The 25,718-nt window shown below is 32.8% G+C and overlaps 1 protein-coding gene across 1 annotated transcript in view; it reads left to right on the top strand.

Moving 5' to 3' along the window:
• Positions 1–25,718, top strand: part of Cpsf160 (cleavage and polyadenylation specificity factor subunit 1) — a 273,054-nt gene that overhangs the window by 178,959 nt on the left and 68,377 nt on the right. The window contains exons 19-21 of the mRNA XM_085825305.1: positions 5,409–5,504; positions 19,523–19,595; positions 25,501–25,604. Of these exons, the coding sequence (XP_085681431.1) occupies positions 5,409–5,504; positions 19,523–19,595; positions 25,501–25,604 (273 nt within the window). The remainder of the gene's footprint in view (positions 1–5,408; positions 5,505–19,522; positions 19,596–25,500; positions 25,605–25,718) is intronic.

The following is a 25,718-nucleotide window of genomic DNA, read 5'->3' on the forward strand; positions in this document are numbered from 1 at the left end:
AGACCATACTACTAGAGGAGAATCGGCTAGGAGGATTCTTACAAGTTCTCTGTGGTGGTCAGGCCCTGTCTGGTTGTCTAAACCGCTTTACTCGTGGCTTCTTCAAGAATCCCTATATCATTTTAATGACATCTGTGATGAACGCGTTATAGTGAAAGAGCGACGGACTGCACTGGTTAATTCCATGGTAACCAGTTCAGCTAATGGAAACTTACCTGTGTCGTCGTTACTTGACGTTAATGACTTCAGCGAATTAAGTAGATTACTGCGTGTTACTGCTTGGATTGAAAGGTTTGTGCACAATTCTAAACCTAATTCTACAAAATTAAATGGACCTATATGTGCTCAAGAACTCGAGCAAGCTTTGCATTTTTGGATCAAAGCTACTCAATTCAAACATTATACTACAGAAGTTACCCAACTTCTTTCTAAAGGAACTATGGATAAGAGTTTACGTATATTTAATTTGAACCCTGAACTTGATAATAATAACTTACTTTGTTTAAAGGGACGTTTACAGTTTTCAAGTAACGATATGCGAGCCAAACATCCTTGGCTTCTTCCATCTAATGATAAATTTGTGGAACTACTTATCTGTGATTCTCATACTAAAATGTGCCATTTAGGTGTTGATGCAACTTTAACACATTTACGAGAACAATTCTGGATTGTTAAAGGTCGTCATTTTGTGAAAAAAGTGTTAAATAACTGTCTGATTTGTAGACGATTAAAAGTAAAATCTGGAATACAGGTGGTTGCCCCTTTACCGCCTGATAGAATTCAAGAGCATCCACCATTTGATATATGCGGTGTGGATTTTGCTGGACCATTTTTTGTTCGTGATTTTAATTGAAAGTGTTATTTACTTATATTCAGCTGTGCAGTGACAAGAGGTATCCACTTAGAAGTAGTTCTTAACATAAGTGCTGATTCTTTTTGTTAGGATTCCGATGATTTGTTTCTCGTCGAGGATTATGTTCCACTATATATTCTGATAACGCCAAAGCTTTTAAAAAAGCAAATAGTGAATTGAAAAATGGTGGAATCAGATAGATAATGATCAAGTTAAAAATTTGTTTGCTTCTAAAGGTATAGTTTGGAATTTTAAAGTTGAAAAAAGTCCATGGTGGGGAGGTTTCTGGGAGAGACAGATACAAACGGTTAAAACCTGCTTAAAGAAAATTGTTGGACGATCCTCTCTCTCTTTGAAGGAATTGGAAACTGTTTTTTCGGAAATTGAAGCTCTGGTTAATTCCAGGCCTATCACGTATCTGTACAACGAACCATCAGAACCCTCTCCACTCACCCCATCTCATTTTCTTATTGGTAAAAGGTTGGTGTCTTTACCTGTAATAAAGCATAAAAATGAAAATTTTAATGTTAATAGGAATTCTTTGGTAAAGAAATATAAATATCAGCAAACACTTTTGAATCACTTTTGGAACAGGTGGAGAAAGGATTATTTACTTAATTTAAGATCAGCTTATATTTCTCCACAACCAGGTAAAATAGTTTCATTTAAAGTGTTTTGATTGTTTTGATTAATGATGAGCGTTATCCTAGAAATATGTGGATGATGGGAAAAATTTTAGAGCTATATCCAGGAAGAGATGGAAAAGTTCGTTCTCTTCTTATTCAGACTCCTAAAGGACAAATGAAACGCTCAGTACAACTTGTGTATAATTTGGAAATTAATCCTTAATTGTGCTAGTTTATTTGAGTTAATGTACTCTTGCAGCCTGTTAATGTTCTATCTGTGTATTAATGATAGTTTAATTGTGCTTAGTATTTTAAGGCTTGATATTTGAAAAAAATTTTTTTGGAGCTTAAAAGTGTAAATTGTTTTTGTATGTCAAGGACTGAATAATTTTGAAGCTTTGTATTTGATATAATATGCTATTTATATTTTTATTCTTGTAATTTTAAATGGTTCCTGAATGTAAATTTAGTTAAAATTCAATGATAAGTGAACTCAAGTGAGTTCAGGTGGGGAGTGTTACATATTTCCAACGTCATTCTGACTAGAGGGCGCTGTGTTCGTCCCAATAGTGAGTAGCAGGCAGGCTACTAAAGGTGTAGGACATGGAAGGCAGAGATGCCTAATAATATATCTCTAATTGATTGAAATTTTCGTATATTTTCTTGTAAATAAATGTTGTTAATATTTACAAAACCTCTTATTATCTCTTGGATGCACCTTTAGTCTCACAGAACCATTACATGCAAAAACAGTTACATACCGAATAAGTACCAATCTAGAAGTCAAACAACAAACATCAGCCTTAAATTTTCAAATTTTCACAGGACTAGTTTCGATGCCTTTACTGAGCCATCATCCTCAGATGCAAAAGTGCAAATGTACAAGATAAGATATAGTGATTAGATGAGAAAAGATAAGAAAGAATGGACAAGAGTCCAGCTACTGGCGCCATCTGTTGATGAAACCAGAACTAAAACATAATTTCTCTAAATGCTGAAGGCAAAGATGGATTGGAATTAGGGTCGTTAACTAGAACAGAAAGATATTTTTGAATGTGAAATGCCTCTAGAAAATCCAGTTCAAAAATGGAAGATCTTTTTTTGAATAATTTTGGCAGCAGAAAAATTGAAAGTGTGATTTTCAGACCAACAGTGCTGGGCAACAGAAGACTGCTGTGTTTCCTTTTTTCTAACATATGCCTCATGTTCCTTAACGTGAAATTTTAAGGCTCTCTTAGTCTGACCAATGTAAATTAAACCACACTGGCAAAGAATCTTGTAAATACCCCAGGAATTCAAATCCGCAATGGGGTCCTTGACTATGGAACTCGGAATTTTATTGATGGGAGAATAAATGACCCAAAAGTTAAATTTCTGTAAAATACGTGCAACTTTATTGCTCACTGATGGAAGGAAGGGAATGACAGCAGAATTTTTATAATTTCCTAAAGCAAGAGTGGGCCTTTTGGTGTGTTAGATGAGAATTTTTTAACTGCCTGATTAATAATGTTGGGTGAAAAGCCCCTGTCAATAGCTACTGCTTTTAAATAATTTAGTTCTTCATCAAGAGATAGTTTAGAGGAGCAAACTTGAAGAGCACGAAAAACATAGAAATAAAATAAAGCTAACTTTTGTTTAGTCGGATGACATGATTTGAAGTGTGGTGGAAGGCAAACTGATAAAGGTTTACGGTGAACTGTAGTACTGAAGTTGGATGTGTTACGTGTGACCAGAATGTCGAGAAATGGAAGAGAATTGCAAGTCTCAAGTTGAAAGGTGAACTGAATAGCAGGATCAATGGAATTCATTGTTGAGAGAACTTTATTTAAATCATCTTTACTATCTTCAAACAGAGTAAAAGTATCGCCTATGTAGCGGAACCATGCCGGGAATTTAAACAATTTTGATTCATAATAATGCATGTAGATATCAGCCAGGATGGGACTGAGGGGGCTTCCCATGGCTAATCCCTCAGTTTGCTTGTAATATTTATTTTGGAAAACAAAATGTGTTTGTTTCAAACAGAGTGAGGGAAGTTAGCTCATCAATCTCAATGCAAGAGAAATGAAATTCGTGAAGTCTGGTTTCTAGACATCTTAATGCACCCTCCACTGGAACATTGGTGAATAATGATTTTGCGTCAAAAGAAACCATGAGTAAATTTCTAGGAGAAATGCTTTTAACTTTTTTTACAAATTCTATTGAATTTTTTGTGGTGTAAATGTTATTATCTAATAGAGTTGAAAATCTAGAAACTAAATATTTAGCTAATGGATACGAGGCAGTGCCTAAATTTGATACAATAGGGCGGAAAGGATTACCACTTTTAGGAATTTTGGGAAGAGCATAAAATCTAGCACAATTCGTAACAGATGGGATAAGTGACTGTTTTAAGTTGCTTGAAAGGATTTGTGAAGATTTGATCGCAGTTTTTATTTTTGATAGTTCCAAAGGTGAAGGATCTTTAGAGATCAGATTATATATGTTCCTTCATTTAAGAGTTTAGTGACACCATCAATGTAAGTGGTTTTATCCATGACGACTATCTAGCCATCTTTGTCAGCTTTGATAGTATCTGGGTTAGAATGAATTCCGTGCATTATAGCTCTTTCTCTCGCGTTTAGATTTAGTTTCAAAGGCTTATTATTGAATTTCACATTATGAGTGATAAGATGCCTAATCATTTCTTTCTGTGAATCAGAAACTTTACTGAACCTGAAAGCTTCTTCAATAGGAGCCAAAATCTTTGGAATCGAGGTTTTTGAAGTTTGAGAAGTTAAAATTATATTTTAGAATTCTCTGTTATTCTTCTCATAAAGTAGTACTAGAAATATTAACTATTGGCAAAATGTTTACAATGGGAAGATTTTTTGAACTACTTAAATTGGAAGAATGTAAAAGAAGTTTTTCGAATTTAACTGCAAGGGTGTTTTTATGACAATTAATTGTATTCTCAGTTCTAGACCAAGACTTTTGTTCAATGGCAGTGAATTTTGGATATGAATTAGCGAGTTCCAGATGAAGTTTATAGACCTTATGTTCAGTTTCGGATAACTGTTTACGTGTATCCCTTATGATGGACCGAAGTAAGGCCAGCTTGCAGTTTAACAGAATTCTTGAAATGCGACTGGAAGGTTTTTGATTAGATTTGATTTGAATGTAATTGGGGATAAATTTTTTACACTTACATTTAAGCAAAATGTCACGGTCATTCAGAAATTTCTGCCGTCTCAGACGTAGTTTAGTGAAACGATTAATGGATGAAGGCATATTAAACAATGCAGAAAATCAAATTAAATTAACCCAATAATAAAGCATGCACAAAACAATGGTTTTTGTTGTTTGACTTCTAAAATGAAACATTAGTTTAGAAAAAGGGTACTGATATTAATAGATAAATATAATTGCTTTCAAAAAGATATTATTTGCAGAATCGTATAGACTTTGTGTTTTAGAAAACAACGTCATGTATTGGCACATAGTGAACTCATAATATTATTGGCATAAATTATAAATGAAAATTATCTTTAGTTAAATGAATTTTTGAATGATTATTAAATTATGTGTCTAAAGTAATAAAACTTCATGAAACTATTAACAATATACTTTAAGAGTAAGAAAGAAAATTCTTTCAGCATACCAGTTTTATTAAAATTATAAATTAAAAAATGCTCCATCCAGTCAGAAAATAAGTAATATAATACATTGGAAAAGGATACTATCGAATAAAATTTAAGGGGGAAAAACCAACTTTGATTTTTTCTTATATTATTGAAAGTTGTAGAAAATTATACTCCCCCCTTTGTTTTGGTGATAAATAAATTAGACCATATATTATAAACAATAAATAATTTAGAAAGTAGGATTTTTAAAATCTGTTTTAATATGTAAGCATCATATTAATAAATGCACTCTTTTTCCTTCCCCAGAGCTGTGGATGATGAAGATGCTTTATTATATGGAGAGCCTATAGTGCATACAGAAAGACCATTGGATGAGTATAAAGTTCCATCAAAAAAGACTAGGTTTCTACTAATTATTTTTTTATTGTTATAAAAAAATACATAATTTTATACCTGACCATAAGAACTGGATTTACTGTTTGCATATAATTCATTCAAAAAAATCTCTTTATTGTTTATGATTAGTAACACACAATATTACCTTTTTACAAATTACATGTTTTTGTGAGTTATTACATAGTTTCAAAGACATTTATTTCTTCATAATGTCATTCCTTTTCATATTTTTTCAGTCTGTAAAAGTTCGTAAAGTCGAAAATTGCATTATATATGTATACAGTATTTATTTGCATAATCCGCCCCTTTTCTTACTAATTTTACTGCTTGAAAACCGAGTGAGAGAAAATATGCAGTGTATACTATTTTAGAAAAGATGACTTAAACATAGCATGTTAAGGTAATAGCATAATAATACATTTATATTATTATTTAATGTGTCTCAAAGCATTTATCAATTACAGTAATATTAATTTTACTTACAGAAAATACTTTCCTATTTGTGCATATGTTTTACATTGTTACCAATAAAAAAAAAAAAAAAAAAAAAAAAATTCAAAATTATATTCTGGAAAAAACTAAAAGGAAAAATACACGAGGGGAGAAATATGCAGGAAATTATAGTATATATGTGAAAGAAATGTTTTTCAGAATTTTATGCTTTATTGTGAATATTTTTAATTCCTCATTAATAAACCAAGTAAATATACTTAACAAAACACATTTAAAATAGGTAATCTAAATTCAATTAACTGTAAAAAGTACTCATCAAAGTTTCTAATAATTTAGTAGCAAATGCTTAGATCCAAATAATAATAATAAATAAATAAAGGATTGATTCAGCCAACTTCTTTTTCTTAATTGAATTAATTTTGATGAATTTTCTTACATTGTGTGTGTGTATATATATGTAAGGCAAAAAATATGTATATCAAAATTACAGAAGTACCTCCCAATAAGGAGCATGTACTGGATCAAACATTTTGTCCCTTAAACAGAAGATAAACTATTATTCCCTTACTATAGAAGAAGGCCACCTCTATAGTAAAAAGTGCAATTTAATTAAAAATCCATGTTCTGTTAAGCTTTAAATAAATGATATATTAATAAGTAACAGTCACAGGTATTTATTTGATTTTGAAGTTAATGAAAATTCTTAATTAAAAAAGTTTAAGTAGCAAAAATGTATGAAATGCAGTTTTATACTTAAATTTAGTGGAAATGCATTACACAGCTTTGTTGGAAAGTCTGTGCATTGCAAGCATTTCTTTCCATGTGGATGTTAAAGTCTCCCTGATGATTTTAAGTCCTTCACAGTCACTCAGTTATTGTGAATTTTTATAGTTAATTTTTGTTTTAACTCCTTATTTTTGTCTTAACTCCTTACTAACTTGATTTTAAGTCCTTCACAGTCACTAGCAGTTATTGTGAATTTTTATAGTTAATTTTTGTTTTAACTCCTTACACGTGGTTACTCAAACTCTTTTTCCATGTTGCAACAAAGTTGCACAGTGAGACATTTCCCTTGAGCTTTACCACCAAGGACTCTTCTTCTTTGAAGTATAGAGTTTTATTAAGGCAAAATTGAATAAAATAACCCAGATTAATCAGCACTGTGGATGTTTGAGCTTCATATCCTTCACAGATTTGAACTTTTTTATCCAGTCTGCTACATGTTGCATATCTGCTGATTTTTCTTCACCATGTAAGTAAAGTAATTTAAAATAAATTAAAGTAATTTAATAATTTAAAGTAAAAAGTAATTTAATATCTTTGCTTAAATTTGTCTAACCAACCATTTGATGCTTTGAAGTTCTGTAGTCCTAGACTTTCTAAAACTTATTTTCCCTTTTCTTGCAGTAATACTCTGCTTACAGAAATATTGTTTTCTGTACAGATCAAAACCAATTCAATACTACTGTATCAATTTCACATGCTTCAGTTTTACTAAAGTCTTAGAATGTTAATTTGAATTAGTAAGCCAGGATATTTTTCTTTCTTTCTAAGTTCTAGTTCTAGTTTTATTTCTAAGTTGAAGTGTATTGTGTTTATGATGAAATCCTAATTTAGATTGAGTTAGTTTTGGATTTCAATGCATTCTGATTGGATAATTAATACTGCTGTAAAACTATTATTGGCTGTTTGAGCTTTAGTTCCGGTGTGGTGTGGTGTATTTAATTATGGCAAAGCACACTCGGGCTATCTGCCTAAGGGGAGGGATGCCTTCATGGAGGACTTTCTAAGGGAAACTGGCTCGTATGCATGTTACACATGGGGAAAGCCATGAAAACGCCCATGCAGCCAGTTCGTTCGCGGAATTCAAACCTCAGACCGAACTACCAGTGTTCAGCGACTTTAACGCTCGGCCGCTGATGGACTGAGCTTTAGTTCCATTTACATCATCATTGTTATGTAAGAGTCATATGACATAGATTAGTCTCAAAATAACACAGTGCAGAAAGAGATTACTATTTTTTAATAGGGAGGGGAAATTAATTTAAGCATTAAGAGGCTGTTGTTAATTTAAATTAATGTTTTACTATGTAGATGGAATGGTAGACTTGCAGACAGATGTGACCAAATTCAAGATAATTTTATTATTGCATAAACAGTTCTGGAGACACAATATATGCTTCTCACGCTGTTATGGGTGCAATATGCACCCCACAATTTTGAAAGCTTAGCCTATCTCTTTACACATTGAAAAATACAGAAAAACGAGTGGCATGTGTAAGCTAGAAAAAAGGCAAAGTAGAAGAAAAAGGTATGCAACATTGAAGCACTAGATGTATAGTAAATTATTTCTTAATCTGATTGGCTAAGGTTTTCCTTCATTCTAAGTCAGTGATGGCGAACATATGGCACGCGGGCCACAGTCGGCACACAGAGCCTCATCAGTCAGCACGCCACTAAAGTATTACTTCCTTAATCAAAAATCACAACAAAATGATACCATGTAATTTAAATAAGTGTTTTAGTCTGTTCTTGAACCTTTCACTTACTTACTTATCGCATAATGGCCACTGCCATAGAGCCTAAGCCTAGATATAATCTTTCCGTATATCTTCATAGAAATGATATACATATTTATTGATCCAATTTATGACTTTCAATTGTTTGGACCAATCATATTACTTGTTACGTGGCAAAGAATATGTCAAAGTTGAAGCAGCTTATTGTTTACTAAAACAAATTCAGATTTATTGCAGACTGCAGGTGAGTTTTAATACCTTCATTGTTAAATTGATTCCGGTTTTCAGATCTAAACATTTTGAGGTAACTTATGAATAATTCTATTTTAATATCTTAAACAGAATATTAAAATAGAATTTTAAAATGGAATGGCACGTGGCCATTCCATTTTTTGCACTTGGCCCCAAAAAGGTTCGTGACCACTGTACTAAACAGTGGTTGCCTAAATGGATTAAGTACTGTAGAAAAGGTTATACAGTGCAAAGTCCGAGATCCAGGCATTTAATATCCAGAATGATCTAAAATCCGGACGTCAAAGCTACCACCACCCTCTCCCCCCCTTTTTTTTTGAGAGCATGCCTTACGCATGTGAATTTGATTTTTTCCCCCCTCCTCAAAATAAAACATGTGGAGAGTCCTGATTCTGAATCTCAGTTCGGCACTAAATAAAATACCTCATTATTTAAGAAACAATCATTTTAGCATAAATTTGTGTGATCAATAATTTGACACTATAGCTGTGTACCTGCTTGGCATCTCAAAACGAAACATTCTACATGCACTGGTGAAATAAATTAAGAGAATTTTCGTATTTGATCTATGATCTCTAGAGCTACTGGACAGATTTTAATAAAATTTGGTGTGAACATACTCGTAGGTTAATATAATACAAACAAAAAAACATTCAACAGTTATAATAGACACTCATGTCCGTTGTGATACTTCTTTGGCGAAATGAAGCAACTCCAATGATGGAACACAGCAATAACTTTTATTTAACACTCAAAAAATGGCGACATACAAACAAGAAGAGAAAACATATTCTAACATTTAAAAATAAATTACATTCTTCGTGTGAGAGTCGCACGTGGCACTCGAGTCTGGTTTCAAATATTGCCATTCACAAATACCTTAATGCTCATCTATTTAAATTATTTAAACTACAAGATTTTAATATTATTTAAATCTGTTACAACCTCTCCCCCAACGGAGAGACTTTTTCCGAAGGGAAAAGTTCTGTAAAATTCGACAGTTTAATAAGCTCGGCTCGCTCATTTGCTTAAAGAGAAAAGGTAACTTCTCTGATAAGTTTCCAAACTTCAGGCCAAAATTTTTAAGTTTTTAACAAATATTTTTACACCACATTTAAATAGGAAGAAAATGGACCAGTGTTCAAATTAGTCTTCCTTTTTTTCCTTGACGGCACCTAGATCTCTTCCATGTTGGACCAGTTCCTCGGCTATAATTCACAGCAAAGCCTTTCCTCAGTTCATCTGTGCCTTTCAGAAAATATTCAATTGTCATTTGCTTTCGACAATTGTTTTCTTCGTCTATTAGTAGCGGCTTTGATACTAAATCAAAAGCCGAAAGATGATGATAACGCTGCATTGCAAAATGATTCTCAATATTAATTTCTTTATCGTTTTTCAAATTTTCGTGAACATCTTCCATGTTTAATTCTGGTGATTTAACTTCTTCTTCAAATACATCTCTGAATGCTTTATTTTCTTCCTTCATCGGTTCCAAGATCTGCTCTTCAGCTATTTTTTCCTTTGCATTCTAGTAGAAACGGCATTAAAATGGTATCACTAAGTTTACGTTCAAGTGATAAACTAATAAAATAAGGCAGTTCAGTGTTAACAGGAAGTAATAACCTGATATCACTAATATTACATTCAGTGATGAACTAATAAAATAAAGCAATTCAATATTAACAAGATGTAATAACCTGGTATCACTAATATTATGTTCAGTGATGAACTAATAAAATAAGACAATTCAATATCAACAATAATATATAAAATAAGACGATTCAATATGATGAACTAATACAATAATGCAATTCAATATCAACAGAAAGTTACGTTCAGTGATGAACTAATAAAAAAAGGCAATTTAATATCAACAGGAAGTAATAATCTGGTATCACTAATATTACGTTCAGTGATGAACTAATAAAATAAAGCAATTCTATATGAACAGGAAGTAATAATCTGGTATCACTAATATTATGTTCAGTGATGAACTAATAAAATAAAAATACGCACGATTATTCGATCTCAGTCGGTGCCTCCAAAATAATTATGACTGTGATACTTCTTTGGCGAAATGAAGCAACTCCAATGATGAAACACAGCAATAACTTTTATTTAACACTCAAAAAATGGCGACATACAAACAAGAAGAGAAAACATATTCTAAAATTTAAAAATAAATTACATTCTTCGTGTGAGAGTCGCACGTGGCACTCGAGTCTGGTTTCAAATATTGCCATTCACAAATACCTTAATGCTCATCTATTTAAATTATTTAAACTACAAGATTTTAATATTATTTAAATCTGTTACACCGTGTGTAATACTCATAGGAGTCTGAAGGTCTGAAACAGTGGTTGCAGAAAACACAAAAGAAATGGTTTAATAGGGATAATGGTCCCCTCATACAGCCATGCAGGCCTCGCAGCGTGATTTCATACTGGAAATAAAACAGTTTATCTGTGCCATTGGCAATTGGTCCCACTCTTTAAGCAATGCTGTTTTCAATTCCTGGATGGTTCTCGGAGGGGGTTTTGCAGTTGCCCTCTTCAGAACGTCCCAGACATGCTGTATGGGGTTGAGGTCTGGAGACCTGGCTGGCCAATCCATCCAGCGAATATCCTCACTCTCGAGAAATTCGTCGACCTGAAGAGCTCTGTGTGGCCTCGTGTTATCATCCTGTAAGATGAACTTGGGGCCCACTGCACTCCGGAAAAGGTGAACATAGGGCTCCAAGACCTCATCCCTTATACTTCACACCAGTCACAGAGCCTCTGTGATTGACGTGGAGAGGTGTGCAGCCATCCGACATGACGCGGACCATTACACCGCCACCACGTAATTGTTCATTTCGCGGTCATTGGAGGTGTAATGTATTTTGCAGTAATTTACAAAACAGATAATCTTCTTTGTAGAACATAAATTTTATTTCTAGTTCACGGTGATAGATAAATTTTATATAATTCTTAAGTAGCAAAATTTTCATACTACTCCTAGCTGGTAAAAAAATCTACAGAATTCTAATCTTTTTAAAACAATATCTCACGTTACTGAGTAACGGTTTAATACAAATATGGCATTGCCACTTCAACAATAATTATATTTATTTATTAAATAACAAGATATTACAACCTCTCCCCCCTCCAGATAAACTTTAATTTATATTTTTATAAATTAAAGTTTACGTTTTTTTTTTTTTTTTTTTTTTTTTTTCAAAACAACAATATCAGCACAATACAGAATTGAAATACAAGATATAACATAATAACATACACTGAGGAAGAGAGGAAGGAACAAAATATTTTTTCATCTATATAGAGAAACAAATTATTTAATCAGGCCAGGGAGTACGACTTAATGCGTCTACATTTTTATGGTTTTTACCACTTCAATGAACGATCGTGTAATTGTAGGGTTGTAGTACTAGTGCCCATCTCATAAGTCGTGGATTTAGACTCACATTATTTTTGAGCCAAACTAAGGGATTATGATCGGTCACGATGAGGAATTTAGTATGCCCGTCTAAATACGAGGGCAATCCCAAAGAAAAGGTCTCCTAGATTTTTAGATATACAAAGAACCGTTTATTTTCTATAATTGCTACATCACTTTAAAGATTGCAGAATGCTTTATTTTTCAACATAATCGCCATTTCGTTCGATGCATTTTTGTAGACACTGTGGCAGTTTTACAATGCCCATGTCATACCAGCTTGCCGCCATGCCCTTCAGGAAGCGTTCAGGAGCATCCAGATAATCCTCCGATCTTTACGCATTTTACGAATTCAACGAATACAAACTCAACAATCGCGAAAGTTGAGTTGACTCGTCGGCAATTGACGGCCTCCCGCTCCTTTCTTCGTCATGAATTTCAGTACGACCGGCTGTAAACTCTCTACACCACTTGCGAACGTTTTTGACATCCATGCACGACTGTCCATACACTTCTGTCAATAGGCGGTGAATTTCAACTGGTTTAACGCCTTTTGCGTTCAAAAATTGAATAACTGCGCGCACTTCGCACTTGGCGGTAACGTTTATCGGGAGCTCCATTTCGAATGGCTGCCAAGCCAAGACTGAGCATCCGAGAGAAGCGCCTGCATGCTTATGTGGTAGCGGAGAAGGCACCACTCACAACAGTGTTGAAAACAACCGTATTAAAACTTTCTCTATGTCCCCCAAAAATAGGAGACCTTTTTTTTTGGGATTGCCCTCTACAGCAAATATTATGGCGGCGCATTCCTTTTCTGTGGTAGAGTACTTTTTTTCAGTTTCTGTAAACTTCTTACTGAGGTATAATACTGGATGTTCATTGTCTCGTTCATCTTTTTGAGCTAAAATGACACCCATACCAGAGTCTGAAACATCAATTTGCAAAATAAACTCCTTATTGAAATCAGGCGAGTGTGACAAAGGCTTTTGTGGCAGTTTTGCTTCTTCAACAACTCACTCTTATCTGTTTAGTTTCTTTAAAAACTTCTCTTTGACTTGCATCTCAACTCCAGAACTTGGCAATTCATCTAGAGCTTTTAACTGAGAATCGTTTAATTTTGTCAGTTCTTTCTTGTTAGATAGTTTTTTCTCTTTGCGAGATGAACTTTTGTTCTTATCTGCTGCTTGCACTCTCATTGAATGTGGCAACTTTGAGTATCCTTTATCATGTTTGTGCCTCTTTGCTAAGTTTTCTGACGTATGCGTAGATTCTGAACGTATTTTTAATTTCTTAGCTTTAGAAGCACCTTCGTGAGTTCTTTTATCAGAAGTTCTTTGATCTTCTGTTAACAAACTGTCAAATACATCTTTGCTTTTTGGAGAAAAAGGAACTGGGAAACTTGTAGAGGAATAATCACACACATTATCCCTAGAAGATGAATCACCAGGTAAATAAGGTGAGTCAACTTCCATATAAATAACTTCAGCTTTCTCATCAAGAGATGAACGCTTAGATTATTTGTCAGATTTCCGTGAAGCATTGACAGAAGCCTGACTTTTAGGAGGGTGAGTATTGACCAAAATACCCTGAGTCTTAGCACTATTATTTGTTTGGTTCTGAATCAAAGTTGTGTAGTTCTGCATTTGATCTCTATATTTTTCAAGAATAACAATTACTTCCCTTTCATTTCCATTTTTATCTAATTTCTTTTTCTCCTTTATTTTGAAATAATTTCCGAAATTTTCATTTTCAGCTTCACTAAGCATTGAGATTAGATGTCTGCTTTGATGCTGAGATTCAATTAATTCCTTTGAATTAGCATTAATTATTTTCTTAATTTCCTTTTCTTTCTCATCAGCTTGCGGTAAAATATCTTCGTCAGACTCAATAACAGACAGTTCTTCTTTTTTCCCCATTTCGGTGTCTCTACTTCGATCTCCTTCTCGAGATCATTTTACTTGAGATCGTGTCAAAACCGCATTTATCCTTTCTAAATTTAAGAACTGTTTATCTTTGAACAACTGAGCAGTTTTGTTACCCAATACATATCTGCCAAGATCTTTTGTAACAACAGCTGCCTTTGTTTTTATGTGACCAAGTTCACAATTAATTTCAACTTCAGCTAACGGTAGACACACTAAATGGTCATTTAAGAGATATTGTACCCAGACAGGTTCTCCAATCATTTTTGCTTTATCTACGTATTTTCGAGAAATAACATCTACTGTGGCTCCTGTGTCTCGAAGAATAGGCATTTCATACCCATTAACTAAACCGTTAATTGTATATGTCTTTAATAAATCATCATTCGAAAATACGCAATTTATCTTTTCATTTGGTTTTAAGCGAGGGCACTGAGGCTTAAAATGTTCGTATGACCCACACTCGAAACAACGTGGTCGATATCTTTTGTCATATAAATTTTCTTGATTCTTGTTTTTAAAATTGATTTTTTTGTCGTTGATCTTTCTGGTATTTTGAATCATCCCATTTATCAGAATGCTTAAAATGAGGTGGATGCTCTATTGTTTTCGCAAAATTATCGGAATGAGGTTTAAGTGATCCTTTGTTAAATCTCTCAGTTTGACTAGCAGAAAATTTTGGTTTTATTGTTTTTCTGACATCTTCAAAATTTTCAATTTTCTTAACCACCTCAGTAGGTGAAATTATGGTTGTCCATTGATCCATAAAATGTTCTTTGAAATCAGGAGAAGTACGCTTTTTTATTTGATCAACTAGCATGAGATCTTTTAGCTGTTCAAAAGTTTTAATGTTTAATCTGTTAAGCCATCATTCTAAATAATTCTTTAATTCATAGTAGAAATCATACCAAGTACTTTCAGTAGATTTTTGGTGTTTATTAAATAGTTGTCGAAATTTTTCCGCACTCAATTTAAATCGTTGTAACAGTAAAGATTTTACATATTCATACTTTTTCACGTCTTTTTCTGGTTCTCTAGCAATAAGCTGAACAATGTCAGGAGGTAGCAATGAAATAAGTTGAGCCACTTCATTTTCAGCAGGTATATTCATTATTTTAGCTTGACGCTCGCCTGATTTCCTCACACTCGCCTGATTTCAATAAGGAGTTTATTTTGCAAATTGATGTTTCAGACTCTGGTATGGGTGTCATTTTAGCTCAAACACCAGAAATAAACTTATTTCATCTTCTTTAGGGTTGAAACGTGGCATGACATTGTGAATTCTGATTTTTAAAGGCTGCTCAGGTAACTGCGTAGTTTCTACCAGCTGTGCTGTTGCAGCCATTGTTTCCAACTGAAGTTTCTGTAGCTCAAAGGCTCTAATTCGCTCTTCTCTTTCACGCTCTTCTTTTCTTTCCCTTTCTTCTCTTTCGCGTTCCCTTTCTCTTTCTTCTCTTTCGCGTTCCTTTTCTCTTTCTTCTCTTTTGCATTCTTTTTCTCTTTCTTCCCTTTTGCGTTCTTCTCTTCTTTCTCTTTCTTCTCTTTCACGTTCTTTTTCTCTTTCTTCTCTTTTGCGTTCTTCTCATATTTCTCTTTCTTCTCTTTCGTGTTCTTTTTCTCTTTCACGTTCCTTTTCTCTTTCTCTTTCTTCTCTTTCACATTCTTCTTTTCGTCCCCTATTCTGGAGTCACCCAAGTCCCGACAAGTCCGAATCTTGGTCTTTGTATTGTAACTATTTTGGGAGTAGAGAGGAGAATTACCAAATAATTTTTTAAATAATTCTGAAATATAAATTTCAACTTGTATGAAGTAAAGGAATTATTGTAATCACAAAAAATTTGGGGTGTCATATTTCAACAAAAATATGCATTTTGACTGCTTTTGAATCCATTTTAACAATGTTTTTGCATGACATCTGTAAGTATGCACAGAATAAAGGACTCTTTTTCCAAAATGGATTGTACAGAAGAGATTTTTTTTGTGATGTAGTATCTATAGTTTTTGTCATGCATAGCTCAAAAACAAGTAGCTACAGAACTTGGAAATTTTTTTATATGGGACCACAATAACATCTAGTTATGCTCCTCCCTTTTTTGCTGTAATCGGCCATCCCAAACTTATACATTTGGTCTAACAGAAAGTTCTGTGCGTTTCTATGGCAAACATTTTCGACACATAAGCTCAAGTTTATCTGGCGCATGTTCGGCTCTATATTTTTCGCTTAATGTATACATACTGACATAGCAAATTAACTAAAAAGTTGATTCACATGATTACTGATAAAGTTACTTTATTCCTTTGTATTTTATATGAATTTCAACAAGAAAGAAAGGCTACAGAAGCATGTAGAAATTTATTGAAAGTGTTTCTGATAGGGCATGCAGAAAACAGTTCGAAAATTTTGAAACAGGTGATTACGACCTTTCTGATAAGCCATGTTCCGGGTGACCATCTTTGATCGACGATGATGGAAGTTGGAGCGAGATCCTTTTTCTGACAACATCTGATATCACAGGAAAGCTTAATTCAGCTCAGCAAACCATTTTAGACCATATTCGGAAGATAGGATTGATGTGGAAATATTCAAGATGGGTGCTACATTAATTAAGTCAGAAGAATTTGGATGATCGAATCATCATGCGCACTTCTCTGCATACTCAGGAACAAAATCAAGCCCTTCTTGAACTGGATGATAACTGGGGATGAAAAGTAGATTACCTACGAAAACATCGTAAGGAAAAGGAGATATTGTGAACCTAGAAAACCTAGCCTTTCCACCTCTAAACCAAATCTGACTCTGAATAAGAGAATGTTGTGTATATGGTGTATATTTTATTGAAATTAATAATTATTTACTCGTTATAAAAGAAAACCAGATTTGTTTATTGTAGAGTAATGTAATAATTAATACACAAAAAGGAACAAAATATAGTAAAATAATAGAGTAAACTTTGATTAAAACTGAGCGAGTCCCCCAGAAGCAAATCAATGCAACCACTTGCCAAAGGTGATCACATGTTCAGCTACAATTGAATGTAAAAACTCTACTCCCTATACAAGGCACCTGCCTTTTAGTATTCTGTAAAGAAATATCAGTTTTATAGCCATAAATATTTACTATTTATGACTATAAAATTTTTTATATCATGTAATAATTTTGAATTTTTTGACACAGAGATGCAAAGAAGTAGTTGCAATCCTAGTCACCAATTTAATATTTATTTTCATTGGCAAACATTTTTGATGGCAATAATCTAAATTAGCATTAAGCGCACCCATTCTTATGTGAATTATGTATATATGTATGTGTAAGTGAGAAAGTAGAGACAGCAATCTAGCTAGACAGAGCAGCTGAGAGCAAATGCAATGTGTCTAAGATGAAATTCCCATTCAGAATGATTTGGTTTTGGTTTAGTTTCATTTTGATTGCATATATATACTGGGTGGCCATAATTAAATTGACAGTGCTCACAATGTTCTGTAGCGCGATCTATTTGCGAGAATGACGCCACATTTTGTAGGCAGATTAAACAAGATGGGGGACGAGGGATTCCGGGAAAAAATAAATTAGTTCCAAAAGTCACCGCTAGGGGAATATTTGGCGCTGTGTAATAGAAAATAGACTGTTAACAAATGCAAATTAATACGGAATAAAATTACCTTTTATTATGCACATTTTCTGATTTAGTTCAAGTGCAATATGGCAACACTTTTAAAAAAGCATAAAATCTACATAAACACCGATAAAAGTCTCATGATCTGCAATATCACATATGCTAAGCAGAAGAAGTTCTTTATTCAAATTTCACGTTACATCCATTCGCACAGTGCCAGCTGCTTGGGTTTTAAAAGGCAATGTGTTATGTTTCGAATCAATCAGATTGAAAGTTTATGTGCAACGTCTCTTTCTTTAGTCGAGCGTGCGTTACTGGTCAAATTCTATTACCTCAACCAGTGCAACGCGTCAGCCGCTCTTCGTGCTTTTAGAGCGCATAAAAAATGTGTAAAGATAATGGACCTGTGCCAGTTAATGGGCTAAAAGCAGTGGTTGCGACGTTTGAGAAAACAGGTTCTCGGAAGGTTCAGTCAGGCAGAGGACGAAAACCTGTACCATAGGATACAATCGAAGCAGTTGCCACAGCGATTGTCGACAGAGGACCAGACAATATTGCTGCCACCTCTAGCGCTCGTGGAGTAGCTCGGAATATGGATATGCCTTACAGTACGGTCTGGAAAATCTTACGAAAGCATTATCAACTTCTATCCGTACAAGATCAGCCGTATACAGGAGTTACTGTATCCCGACCATGATAAGCAATTGACTTTTGCTCTCACCTTTCTTGCCAGAATGGAGATGGATGATGCTTGGCCGTGGAAAATCTTATGGGGAGACGAGGTCCACTTTTACCTGAATGGAACTGTGAATACCCAGAACTGCCGAATTTGGGATGACAAACCACCACATGCAGACACAGCTATTCCCTTACATTCACCAAAGGTAACTGTTTGGTGTGGGTTCACAGCGGAATATATCGTAGGTCCATTTTTCTATGAGAACATTACATCGACAGGACCGGAAACCTATTCTGTTACCGGAGAGAAATATCGCCACATGTTGAACAGCTTTGTCATTCTGGCACTTCAGCAAAGACAATGCCTGGGGGAAATCATTTTCATGCAAGATGGAGCCCCTCCATACGTTGCTGTATGAGTGCTACAGATGCTACGACAAAAATTCACAACAGAAAGAGTCATTAGCCACTACTTTCCAACTGCATGGCCACTTTGGTCGCCTGATCTTACCCCATGTGATTTCTGGCTATGGGGTTACCTTAAGTCCAAGGTCAATCACGAAGTAGTCCAGGACCTGGCTACGTTGAAGGATAACATATCACAGACTGTACGGGAGATTCCTGCAGACATGTTACTTTCTGCTGTTGTGCATACTGTGCACAGAATGCAGTATGTGGTCCACAACAACGGCAGCCTCACTGAACCTCATTTGAATGCAAAATAAAAGGTAATTTCTGTATTGATTTGCATTTGTTAACACTTTATTTTCTATTACACAGTGCCAAATGTTTCCCTAGCGGTAACTTTTGAAACTAATTAATTTTTTCACGGAATCCTTCGTCCCTGTCTTGTTTAATCTTCCTACAAAATGTGGCGTCATTCTCGCAAATAAATTGCGCTACAGAACACTCTGAGCATTGTCAGTTTAATTATGGCCACCCGGTATATGTGTGTGTGTGTGTAAAGATACTACTTAACTGATAATCTTAATTGATAAATGTGTATATATATACACACACTTATCAATTATGATTAATGTTATACATATATATTAATTACATTATTATAATTATGTTTTGTAAATAAAGATTATTTCAAATTATTATTATTATTATTATTATTTTTTTTTTTTTTTTTTTTTTTTTTAAAGACGAAAAATAGAGGTGAAAGATGTGAAACCTACTTTCTGGTTATTTATTGTCCGAGAAAATGGAGTTCTAGAGGTATGTTCTTTGCTTAATATCTAACAAATTTTCCAAAGCCTGTAAAATTTTACAATATGAATTAACAGTGAGTTTTTAATGCAGTCCTTAAAAATATTCATGTTGCTACTTAACACTGCATGTTATGTTATTATACAAGAGCAGATTTTTATTAATTTCAAGCTATTTCTGATTAGATGTCTACTTTTATCCCTTAAATTTTACTCTGCAAGCTTATCTTAAAGCTGTTAAATGAAAAAGTGTTGTTTAGCCACCATCTTTCAAAGACCTGTCCATCATCTTTCAAAGCCATTTAATTCTGCTCGTCTTTATGTACACAAAAAAGGTAATAGTGTGATAAATAGACAGAGCTTTTTATCTGTGATGAGAGCAAGAAATCATGACTGCTGTTTAAAAAAGAAGGCTAATGTTCTTGACCATCCTTGTTCTGCAATGATAGTTTATTTTAGTTGTTGGACAGAGGATTGGGTACATGTTGATTGAAAAAGATTTTGGCACATTTCATCTTTAGTTCCAAACTGATGCACTAAGACCTTTTTTTTTTTCCCCTTCTTTCAAAATGGTGGCTTGCTAGCCACGCACATTTTACGTGGTTTGCCTATAGCGCCAATATGATTTTTTTTTATTATGTGATGTATGTTGTGTTGGAGTATTATCTACGGAAGATGACATGAGTTATATAAATGTGTTTAATATATTTTTCGTGGTGGGGGGGTCACCAAGCGCTGTAGATATTTTTTGCAATTTATTATTTAATTTTTTGTGATTTATTTTCTTTAAACCATTATAGTAACAATGGTGTTATTTAAAAATTTATCAGTATCGATATTTACTCTTAATTATGTATTTTTACTATTGGTCGCATCGTCAATCACCGGGGCCCCCACGACAGTCAATGTATTAAAAATGAAACAAACATAAAATTAAAACTTCTATTTGTGATTATATTATGTCCATTTCTACTGACAATGGCTTATAAATAATTTTAATACATATAGGGTAAATGCTCTTGGGGTGTTTCTATGCTTTGCAACTTAAATTTGAAACTTGCTTATCGTAAATGGAGCTTTATGCAGCGCAAATTTTTTGCCAGTTTTGTAAATCAAGCTTTCATATTTTGAAACACTTAGTCCTTCACCCCATACCATTCAAGAGCACTTTTCATAGCTTAATTTACAAATGCCTGAAAAAATTTCAAATTCATTTAACCACTCACGTTGAATTTCCAAATGTTAACACAACTGAATGTTAAGAAGAAATTGAGGATTTGATATTTAGAAAAGACCTATGTACCATGATTTTTTTTTATTAAGAAAAAAAAGCTGCAGAGTTTTCACTTTTATGCACAAAGATAATTTATTGAATGGCTACAAAATTAAAAAACTGTTTATTCAAAAATCATTCTGCATGTATTTCATCCAATGGCAGAAGAAACACATGATCTTTAACTTGTAAGAATGCAGATCTGCACAGGTGTAAGAACACTAGCTGAAGAAAAATCTCTAATTCAAACTTAAATTCTCAAAACAAAGTGTATTATTATTATTATTATTATTATTATTATTATTATTATTATTATTATTACGAGAAAAAACATGAAATAATTCTGAATTCATCATTAAAGAAGATCCAGGCTGATTGGTTGCCATAACATTACATCATCAAAAGTAAATAAAGCTAGCCACGTTTGGTAATTTACTGCCATTTTGGCAGTTTTTATCTCAAGAGCTGCTATAGCTGACAAGTACAACCATTATCTTGTTATTGTCTTTATTTTGTTTTAACTTAGTTTATTCTCTTTGTTGTACTTTTGTTTGTATTTTAACAAGTTTTTATGGTAAATGTCAAAGCATATGATAACACTTGAGAACTGTAATAACATATGAAAGTACTAAAAAGCTTAAGAGCTAACAGAGTGAAATAGCATAAGACTCAGCATTTGTAAACAGCAGCATGTAGTCACGTTTTGGGGAGGAGAGATGATGAACATATGAATATATGTATGTGGGAAAGCATATTTAATTTTATATATTTTATTTTACGCAGTAACATCATATGCTTGAGCACAGAATCAAGAAATCCTTCTTCCTTCCAAAATTGTAAAAAAAGCTGTAACAAAGAAAGTAATGAATTCTAATGTAAAACAGTCCTTCCAAAAATGTAAGAAACAAAGCAGTAGAACTTATATTTTTCTGCCTTAGAAATACTAATGCCATTCAATCTGTAATGCTGCTGTTACCACAGATAAATAGTTATGTTTGAAAAAAATACCCTTCAGCAGATTTGTGTTTTTAATGAGATAATGTTAAATATCCATGCAGTTTAACATATGATATTATGCATTGTAATATATTAAAATATTTTGTGCAGATAAATAACATATGTATAGAAGTACCAAAAAAAAAAAGTTTCTGTTATTAGGCATGAACTTTTATTGCCAGAAAAAAATGTAAAATTTGAAGGAAAGCTGCTGAACTTTGATGCATGCAATATTACTTTTATGATTTTTTAACTAAAAAAACTCTAGAAATTGAATATTATGATCCTAGAGACACATAATATATGAATTTTTAAAAAATCTACTCTTGCCCATTGATCTGTGGATCTGTGATGCATGCAATATTTACTTTTATGAACAACCCTTTGATGCATGCAATAATACTTTTATGATTTTTTAACTAAAAAAACTCTAGAAATTGAATATTATGATCCTAGAGACATATAATATATGAATTTTTAAAAAATCTACTCTTGCCCATTGATCTGTGGGTGGTGTTTGCACTGTGAAACCAGGGCATGTCTAGGACTTTGAAACTTACTGAACAATAGGTTAAAAAAAACTTACCTTTTTCCATGTGCATTTCCAATAAATGAAGAAATTTGTGAATTAAAAAAAAATGTACTTAAGAATTGCATTGTACATAAATTTTTTAACTTATTTAACAAAGTAAATCGTCTGAAAAAATAAACATTTATGTAATTTTTCTATAGCAGCGAAAACATAAGAACCTACATAATAAGTACGTTTGGATAAATGAAGTAAAAAAACTCATGGTACATGCATAGACCCACAACGTACGTTTCGCACTTGTTATCTTGGTATATGAGGTTTCTCCCTTGTGCTACAAAATGCACACCGCAGAGATTTGCATTTTACTGGTATATGTCCGGTGTTATTTAGTCTCTTTTTTTTCTGGCACATGAAATTTGTGGTTTTTTATGTTAATACGGGAGCATGGTCATTTTGGCTTTGGTACGGAGCTTTCATTTCCCATTCGTATTTATTTTATTTGTATTTTGTCCCAAAATATTTTTAATTTAAATAAAATTTTTACATGATTTCTATTTTGAATTATAGCAAAGCATATTTACATTATATTTAAACCATACAAAAAAATTAGAAAATCACAATACTAACATAGGAAGCAAGCGTATTGAGCTCAGAGAAAAATATCTGGAAATGAAAGGCATTTTCACTAGGCAAGTGTGTGTATTATTTAGTAATAAAATAACTCTGTGGTTCAATCTGTATCCTGGTAAAAATACACATTCCTATTAAATATACATAGGTTATATATATATATATATATATATATATGCAGTTTAATTATTGCTATTTTTTATTGTTTAGGATAGAAGAAATAATGATGTGCAATGAATAACTTTGAAATTTAAAGTTGTTTCTATTAAAAAAGGGAGTTATTATGTCTCATTGAAAACAAATTTTAAAAGGCATCTGATTTGAAGTACTCAGGCCTAAAAAATATGTGATTCTGCAGTCATTTTGTGTTATTTAGAGGTAAAAGATCAGTAATCAATCGTAATAATCGGTTGTCACTCAAAAATTTCGTAAAGAAGAGGAGAAAAATATTAGAAAATTGGTGGTTTCAGGGCGCGACTACCGTGCGCTAGAGAGTTAGCTGAGCCTTATCGGCTTTCAAATTTGCACTTTTACTGAATGAACTTTTGAAGGATTGTCATTTATCTGAATGCACCATAAAATGATTTCCCCCCCCCAAAGGGGCTTTGACCTTGAAGAATTATTGTTTTCGTTTTGCAATCTTGCGTTGAAAACTTTAAAAGGCTGTATCACTTTTCAAAACGTTGCCACCAAATACTATCGCTCTGTATTATATTTGAAGAAATTAAATAATGAAGAATCTACTTAAATGTATGTATGTTTCTCCTATTGTTATAATACAACGGTACCTAGAGCCATCCAATTTTGAATGACATAATACTACTGTGAATATATGAATCTGAAAGCCCAAATTTGAAATTTGGAATTTGTTTTACTATCGATTTCATATTTTGTAAAACTTTAATGAATTTTTGATTAACAAACTCAACGATTTAAAAGCAAGCAATGGTAAAGCTCTACGGGGGAACCTTTTTATCTCCAGCCTGTGGATCTGTGTATCGGAAATTCTAAAGATATGCTCATTTTAAAATTATTTTGCAACATTGAATTTTATGATTTAAGTGCAAAGAACATGATATTTAACAAGTAAAGGTAACACACAAAACGTTAAAATATTGCCCCTTTAGACTTAATTTAAAATCTGAAACTTTTTTTTTTTTTTTTTATTCAGCATTTAGCATTGTAAATATTTTTACGAAGTTGTTTTATAAATTGTGATTATAAATAATAATTTCATTCTGTAGGTTTACCATCTTGAAATAAAGTAATGACAGTGCTGGCAATAAGCAGATAAAAAGTAACTTGCAATAATGTAGAATTTTTAGGGATATTGCTAAAGCTGTTGATTTTATTGATTATACAGAATATAATTGGAGCATAAAGGAAAGTGTTCTGCATCTGTATGTCTCTGATCTTCGTTAAAAAAATACTCAGTTATTCCAGTATAAGAAGGGAAGAATATTGAAAGAATATCATAAAACTGGAAGTTATTAAAATATAGCAAAATGCATTATTGCATAGAAAGAAAGCAATTTATTATCAAAAACCATTTAAGAGTGATATGCTTAAGAAAAGATGACTTTACAGAATCCTTTTTTTTTTAAAAGGATTTATCTCATATTCATGGAAAATAAGCTGCTGTGAATCAAATTTATTACAAAATATCAATGTGTTTTAGTTTTATGCACACTGGTATGTGTAAATATAATTGAGTTCTGATTCACGAGGGACAGATTAACAAGGCTGTAGAACTGGGCCCTGTCTCCCTCTCCCAAAAAGTTAAATTTGCTTAATGCAGAATAATGCTATCACAAAGCTGTGTTTAGAAAATAACCCCCCACACCAGCTAAAAAAAGGAAAAGGCTGCAAAGAAAGAAGAAAAGAAATGAACATAAAATAATTGCAGTGAATAGCAGATGATGTTATAGTATTTGGAATTGCTTTTATTCATAACTGTACATAGCGCAGGATATAAAGTACTGTATATAGCACTAAACTATTTGTTAAAGGTAAAGTGCTTAGTTATAAAAATAAGTTAAGTAAGCAATTGATCTTCTTTTTCACATTGACTCCTATTGAATCATGAAAATATTATAAAAATATAATTTGCTTCTTGTTTTGAATACTGATTGAATTTATGTAACCAAATGAATTTATTAAATTGTTTAGAAATGCAAGTGAGTTATTAATAACATTTTTCTGTTGATTATGATAAAGGTTGTAAATAGTTTTCTGTTTATTATTTTTCTTATTATTATTAATTGCTCTCAGGTGAACTGTGATTTGAGTTAAATATGGATGTTGTTACATTTGCCTTTTTTAATGTTTATCCTTTTTGTTACTTTTATTAATACATGAATCATAATATAGTCTCCTAGAAGTGTTTGTACGAATTTGAGCAGAATCATTTGAATTTGTTAATGTTATTTATTTAATGCATTCTTTAAAAAAATTGCTTCTTTTAACTATTAAATTATGTTTTAGGTTTATAGTCTACCAAATTACAAGCTATGTTATTTAGTAAAGAACTTTCCAATGGGGCAAAAGTATTTAGTTGACAGTGGCCAAGCTACTTCTACTTTGCCTGGGTTAGTTTTTATTTTTAAAAAGTAAAACGCTTATACTTTTTTAATTTTATCCCTTATATTGTTAAAAGATTCATTCTATATTGTGTGCTTATTTAGCTTCTATCCCTTTTATAT

The sequence above is a fragment of the Stegodyphus dumicola genome, chromosome 10 (assembly GCF_044657685.1).
Source record: "Stegodyphus dumicola isolate Sdum_Otavi_A_Nest chromosome 10, ASM4465768v1".
In the NCBI taxonomy this organism is placed as follows: domain Eukaryota; kingdom Metazoa; phylum Arthropoda; class Arachnida; order Araneae; family Eresidae; genus Stegodyphus; species Stegodyphus dumicola.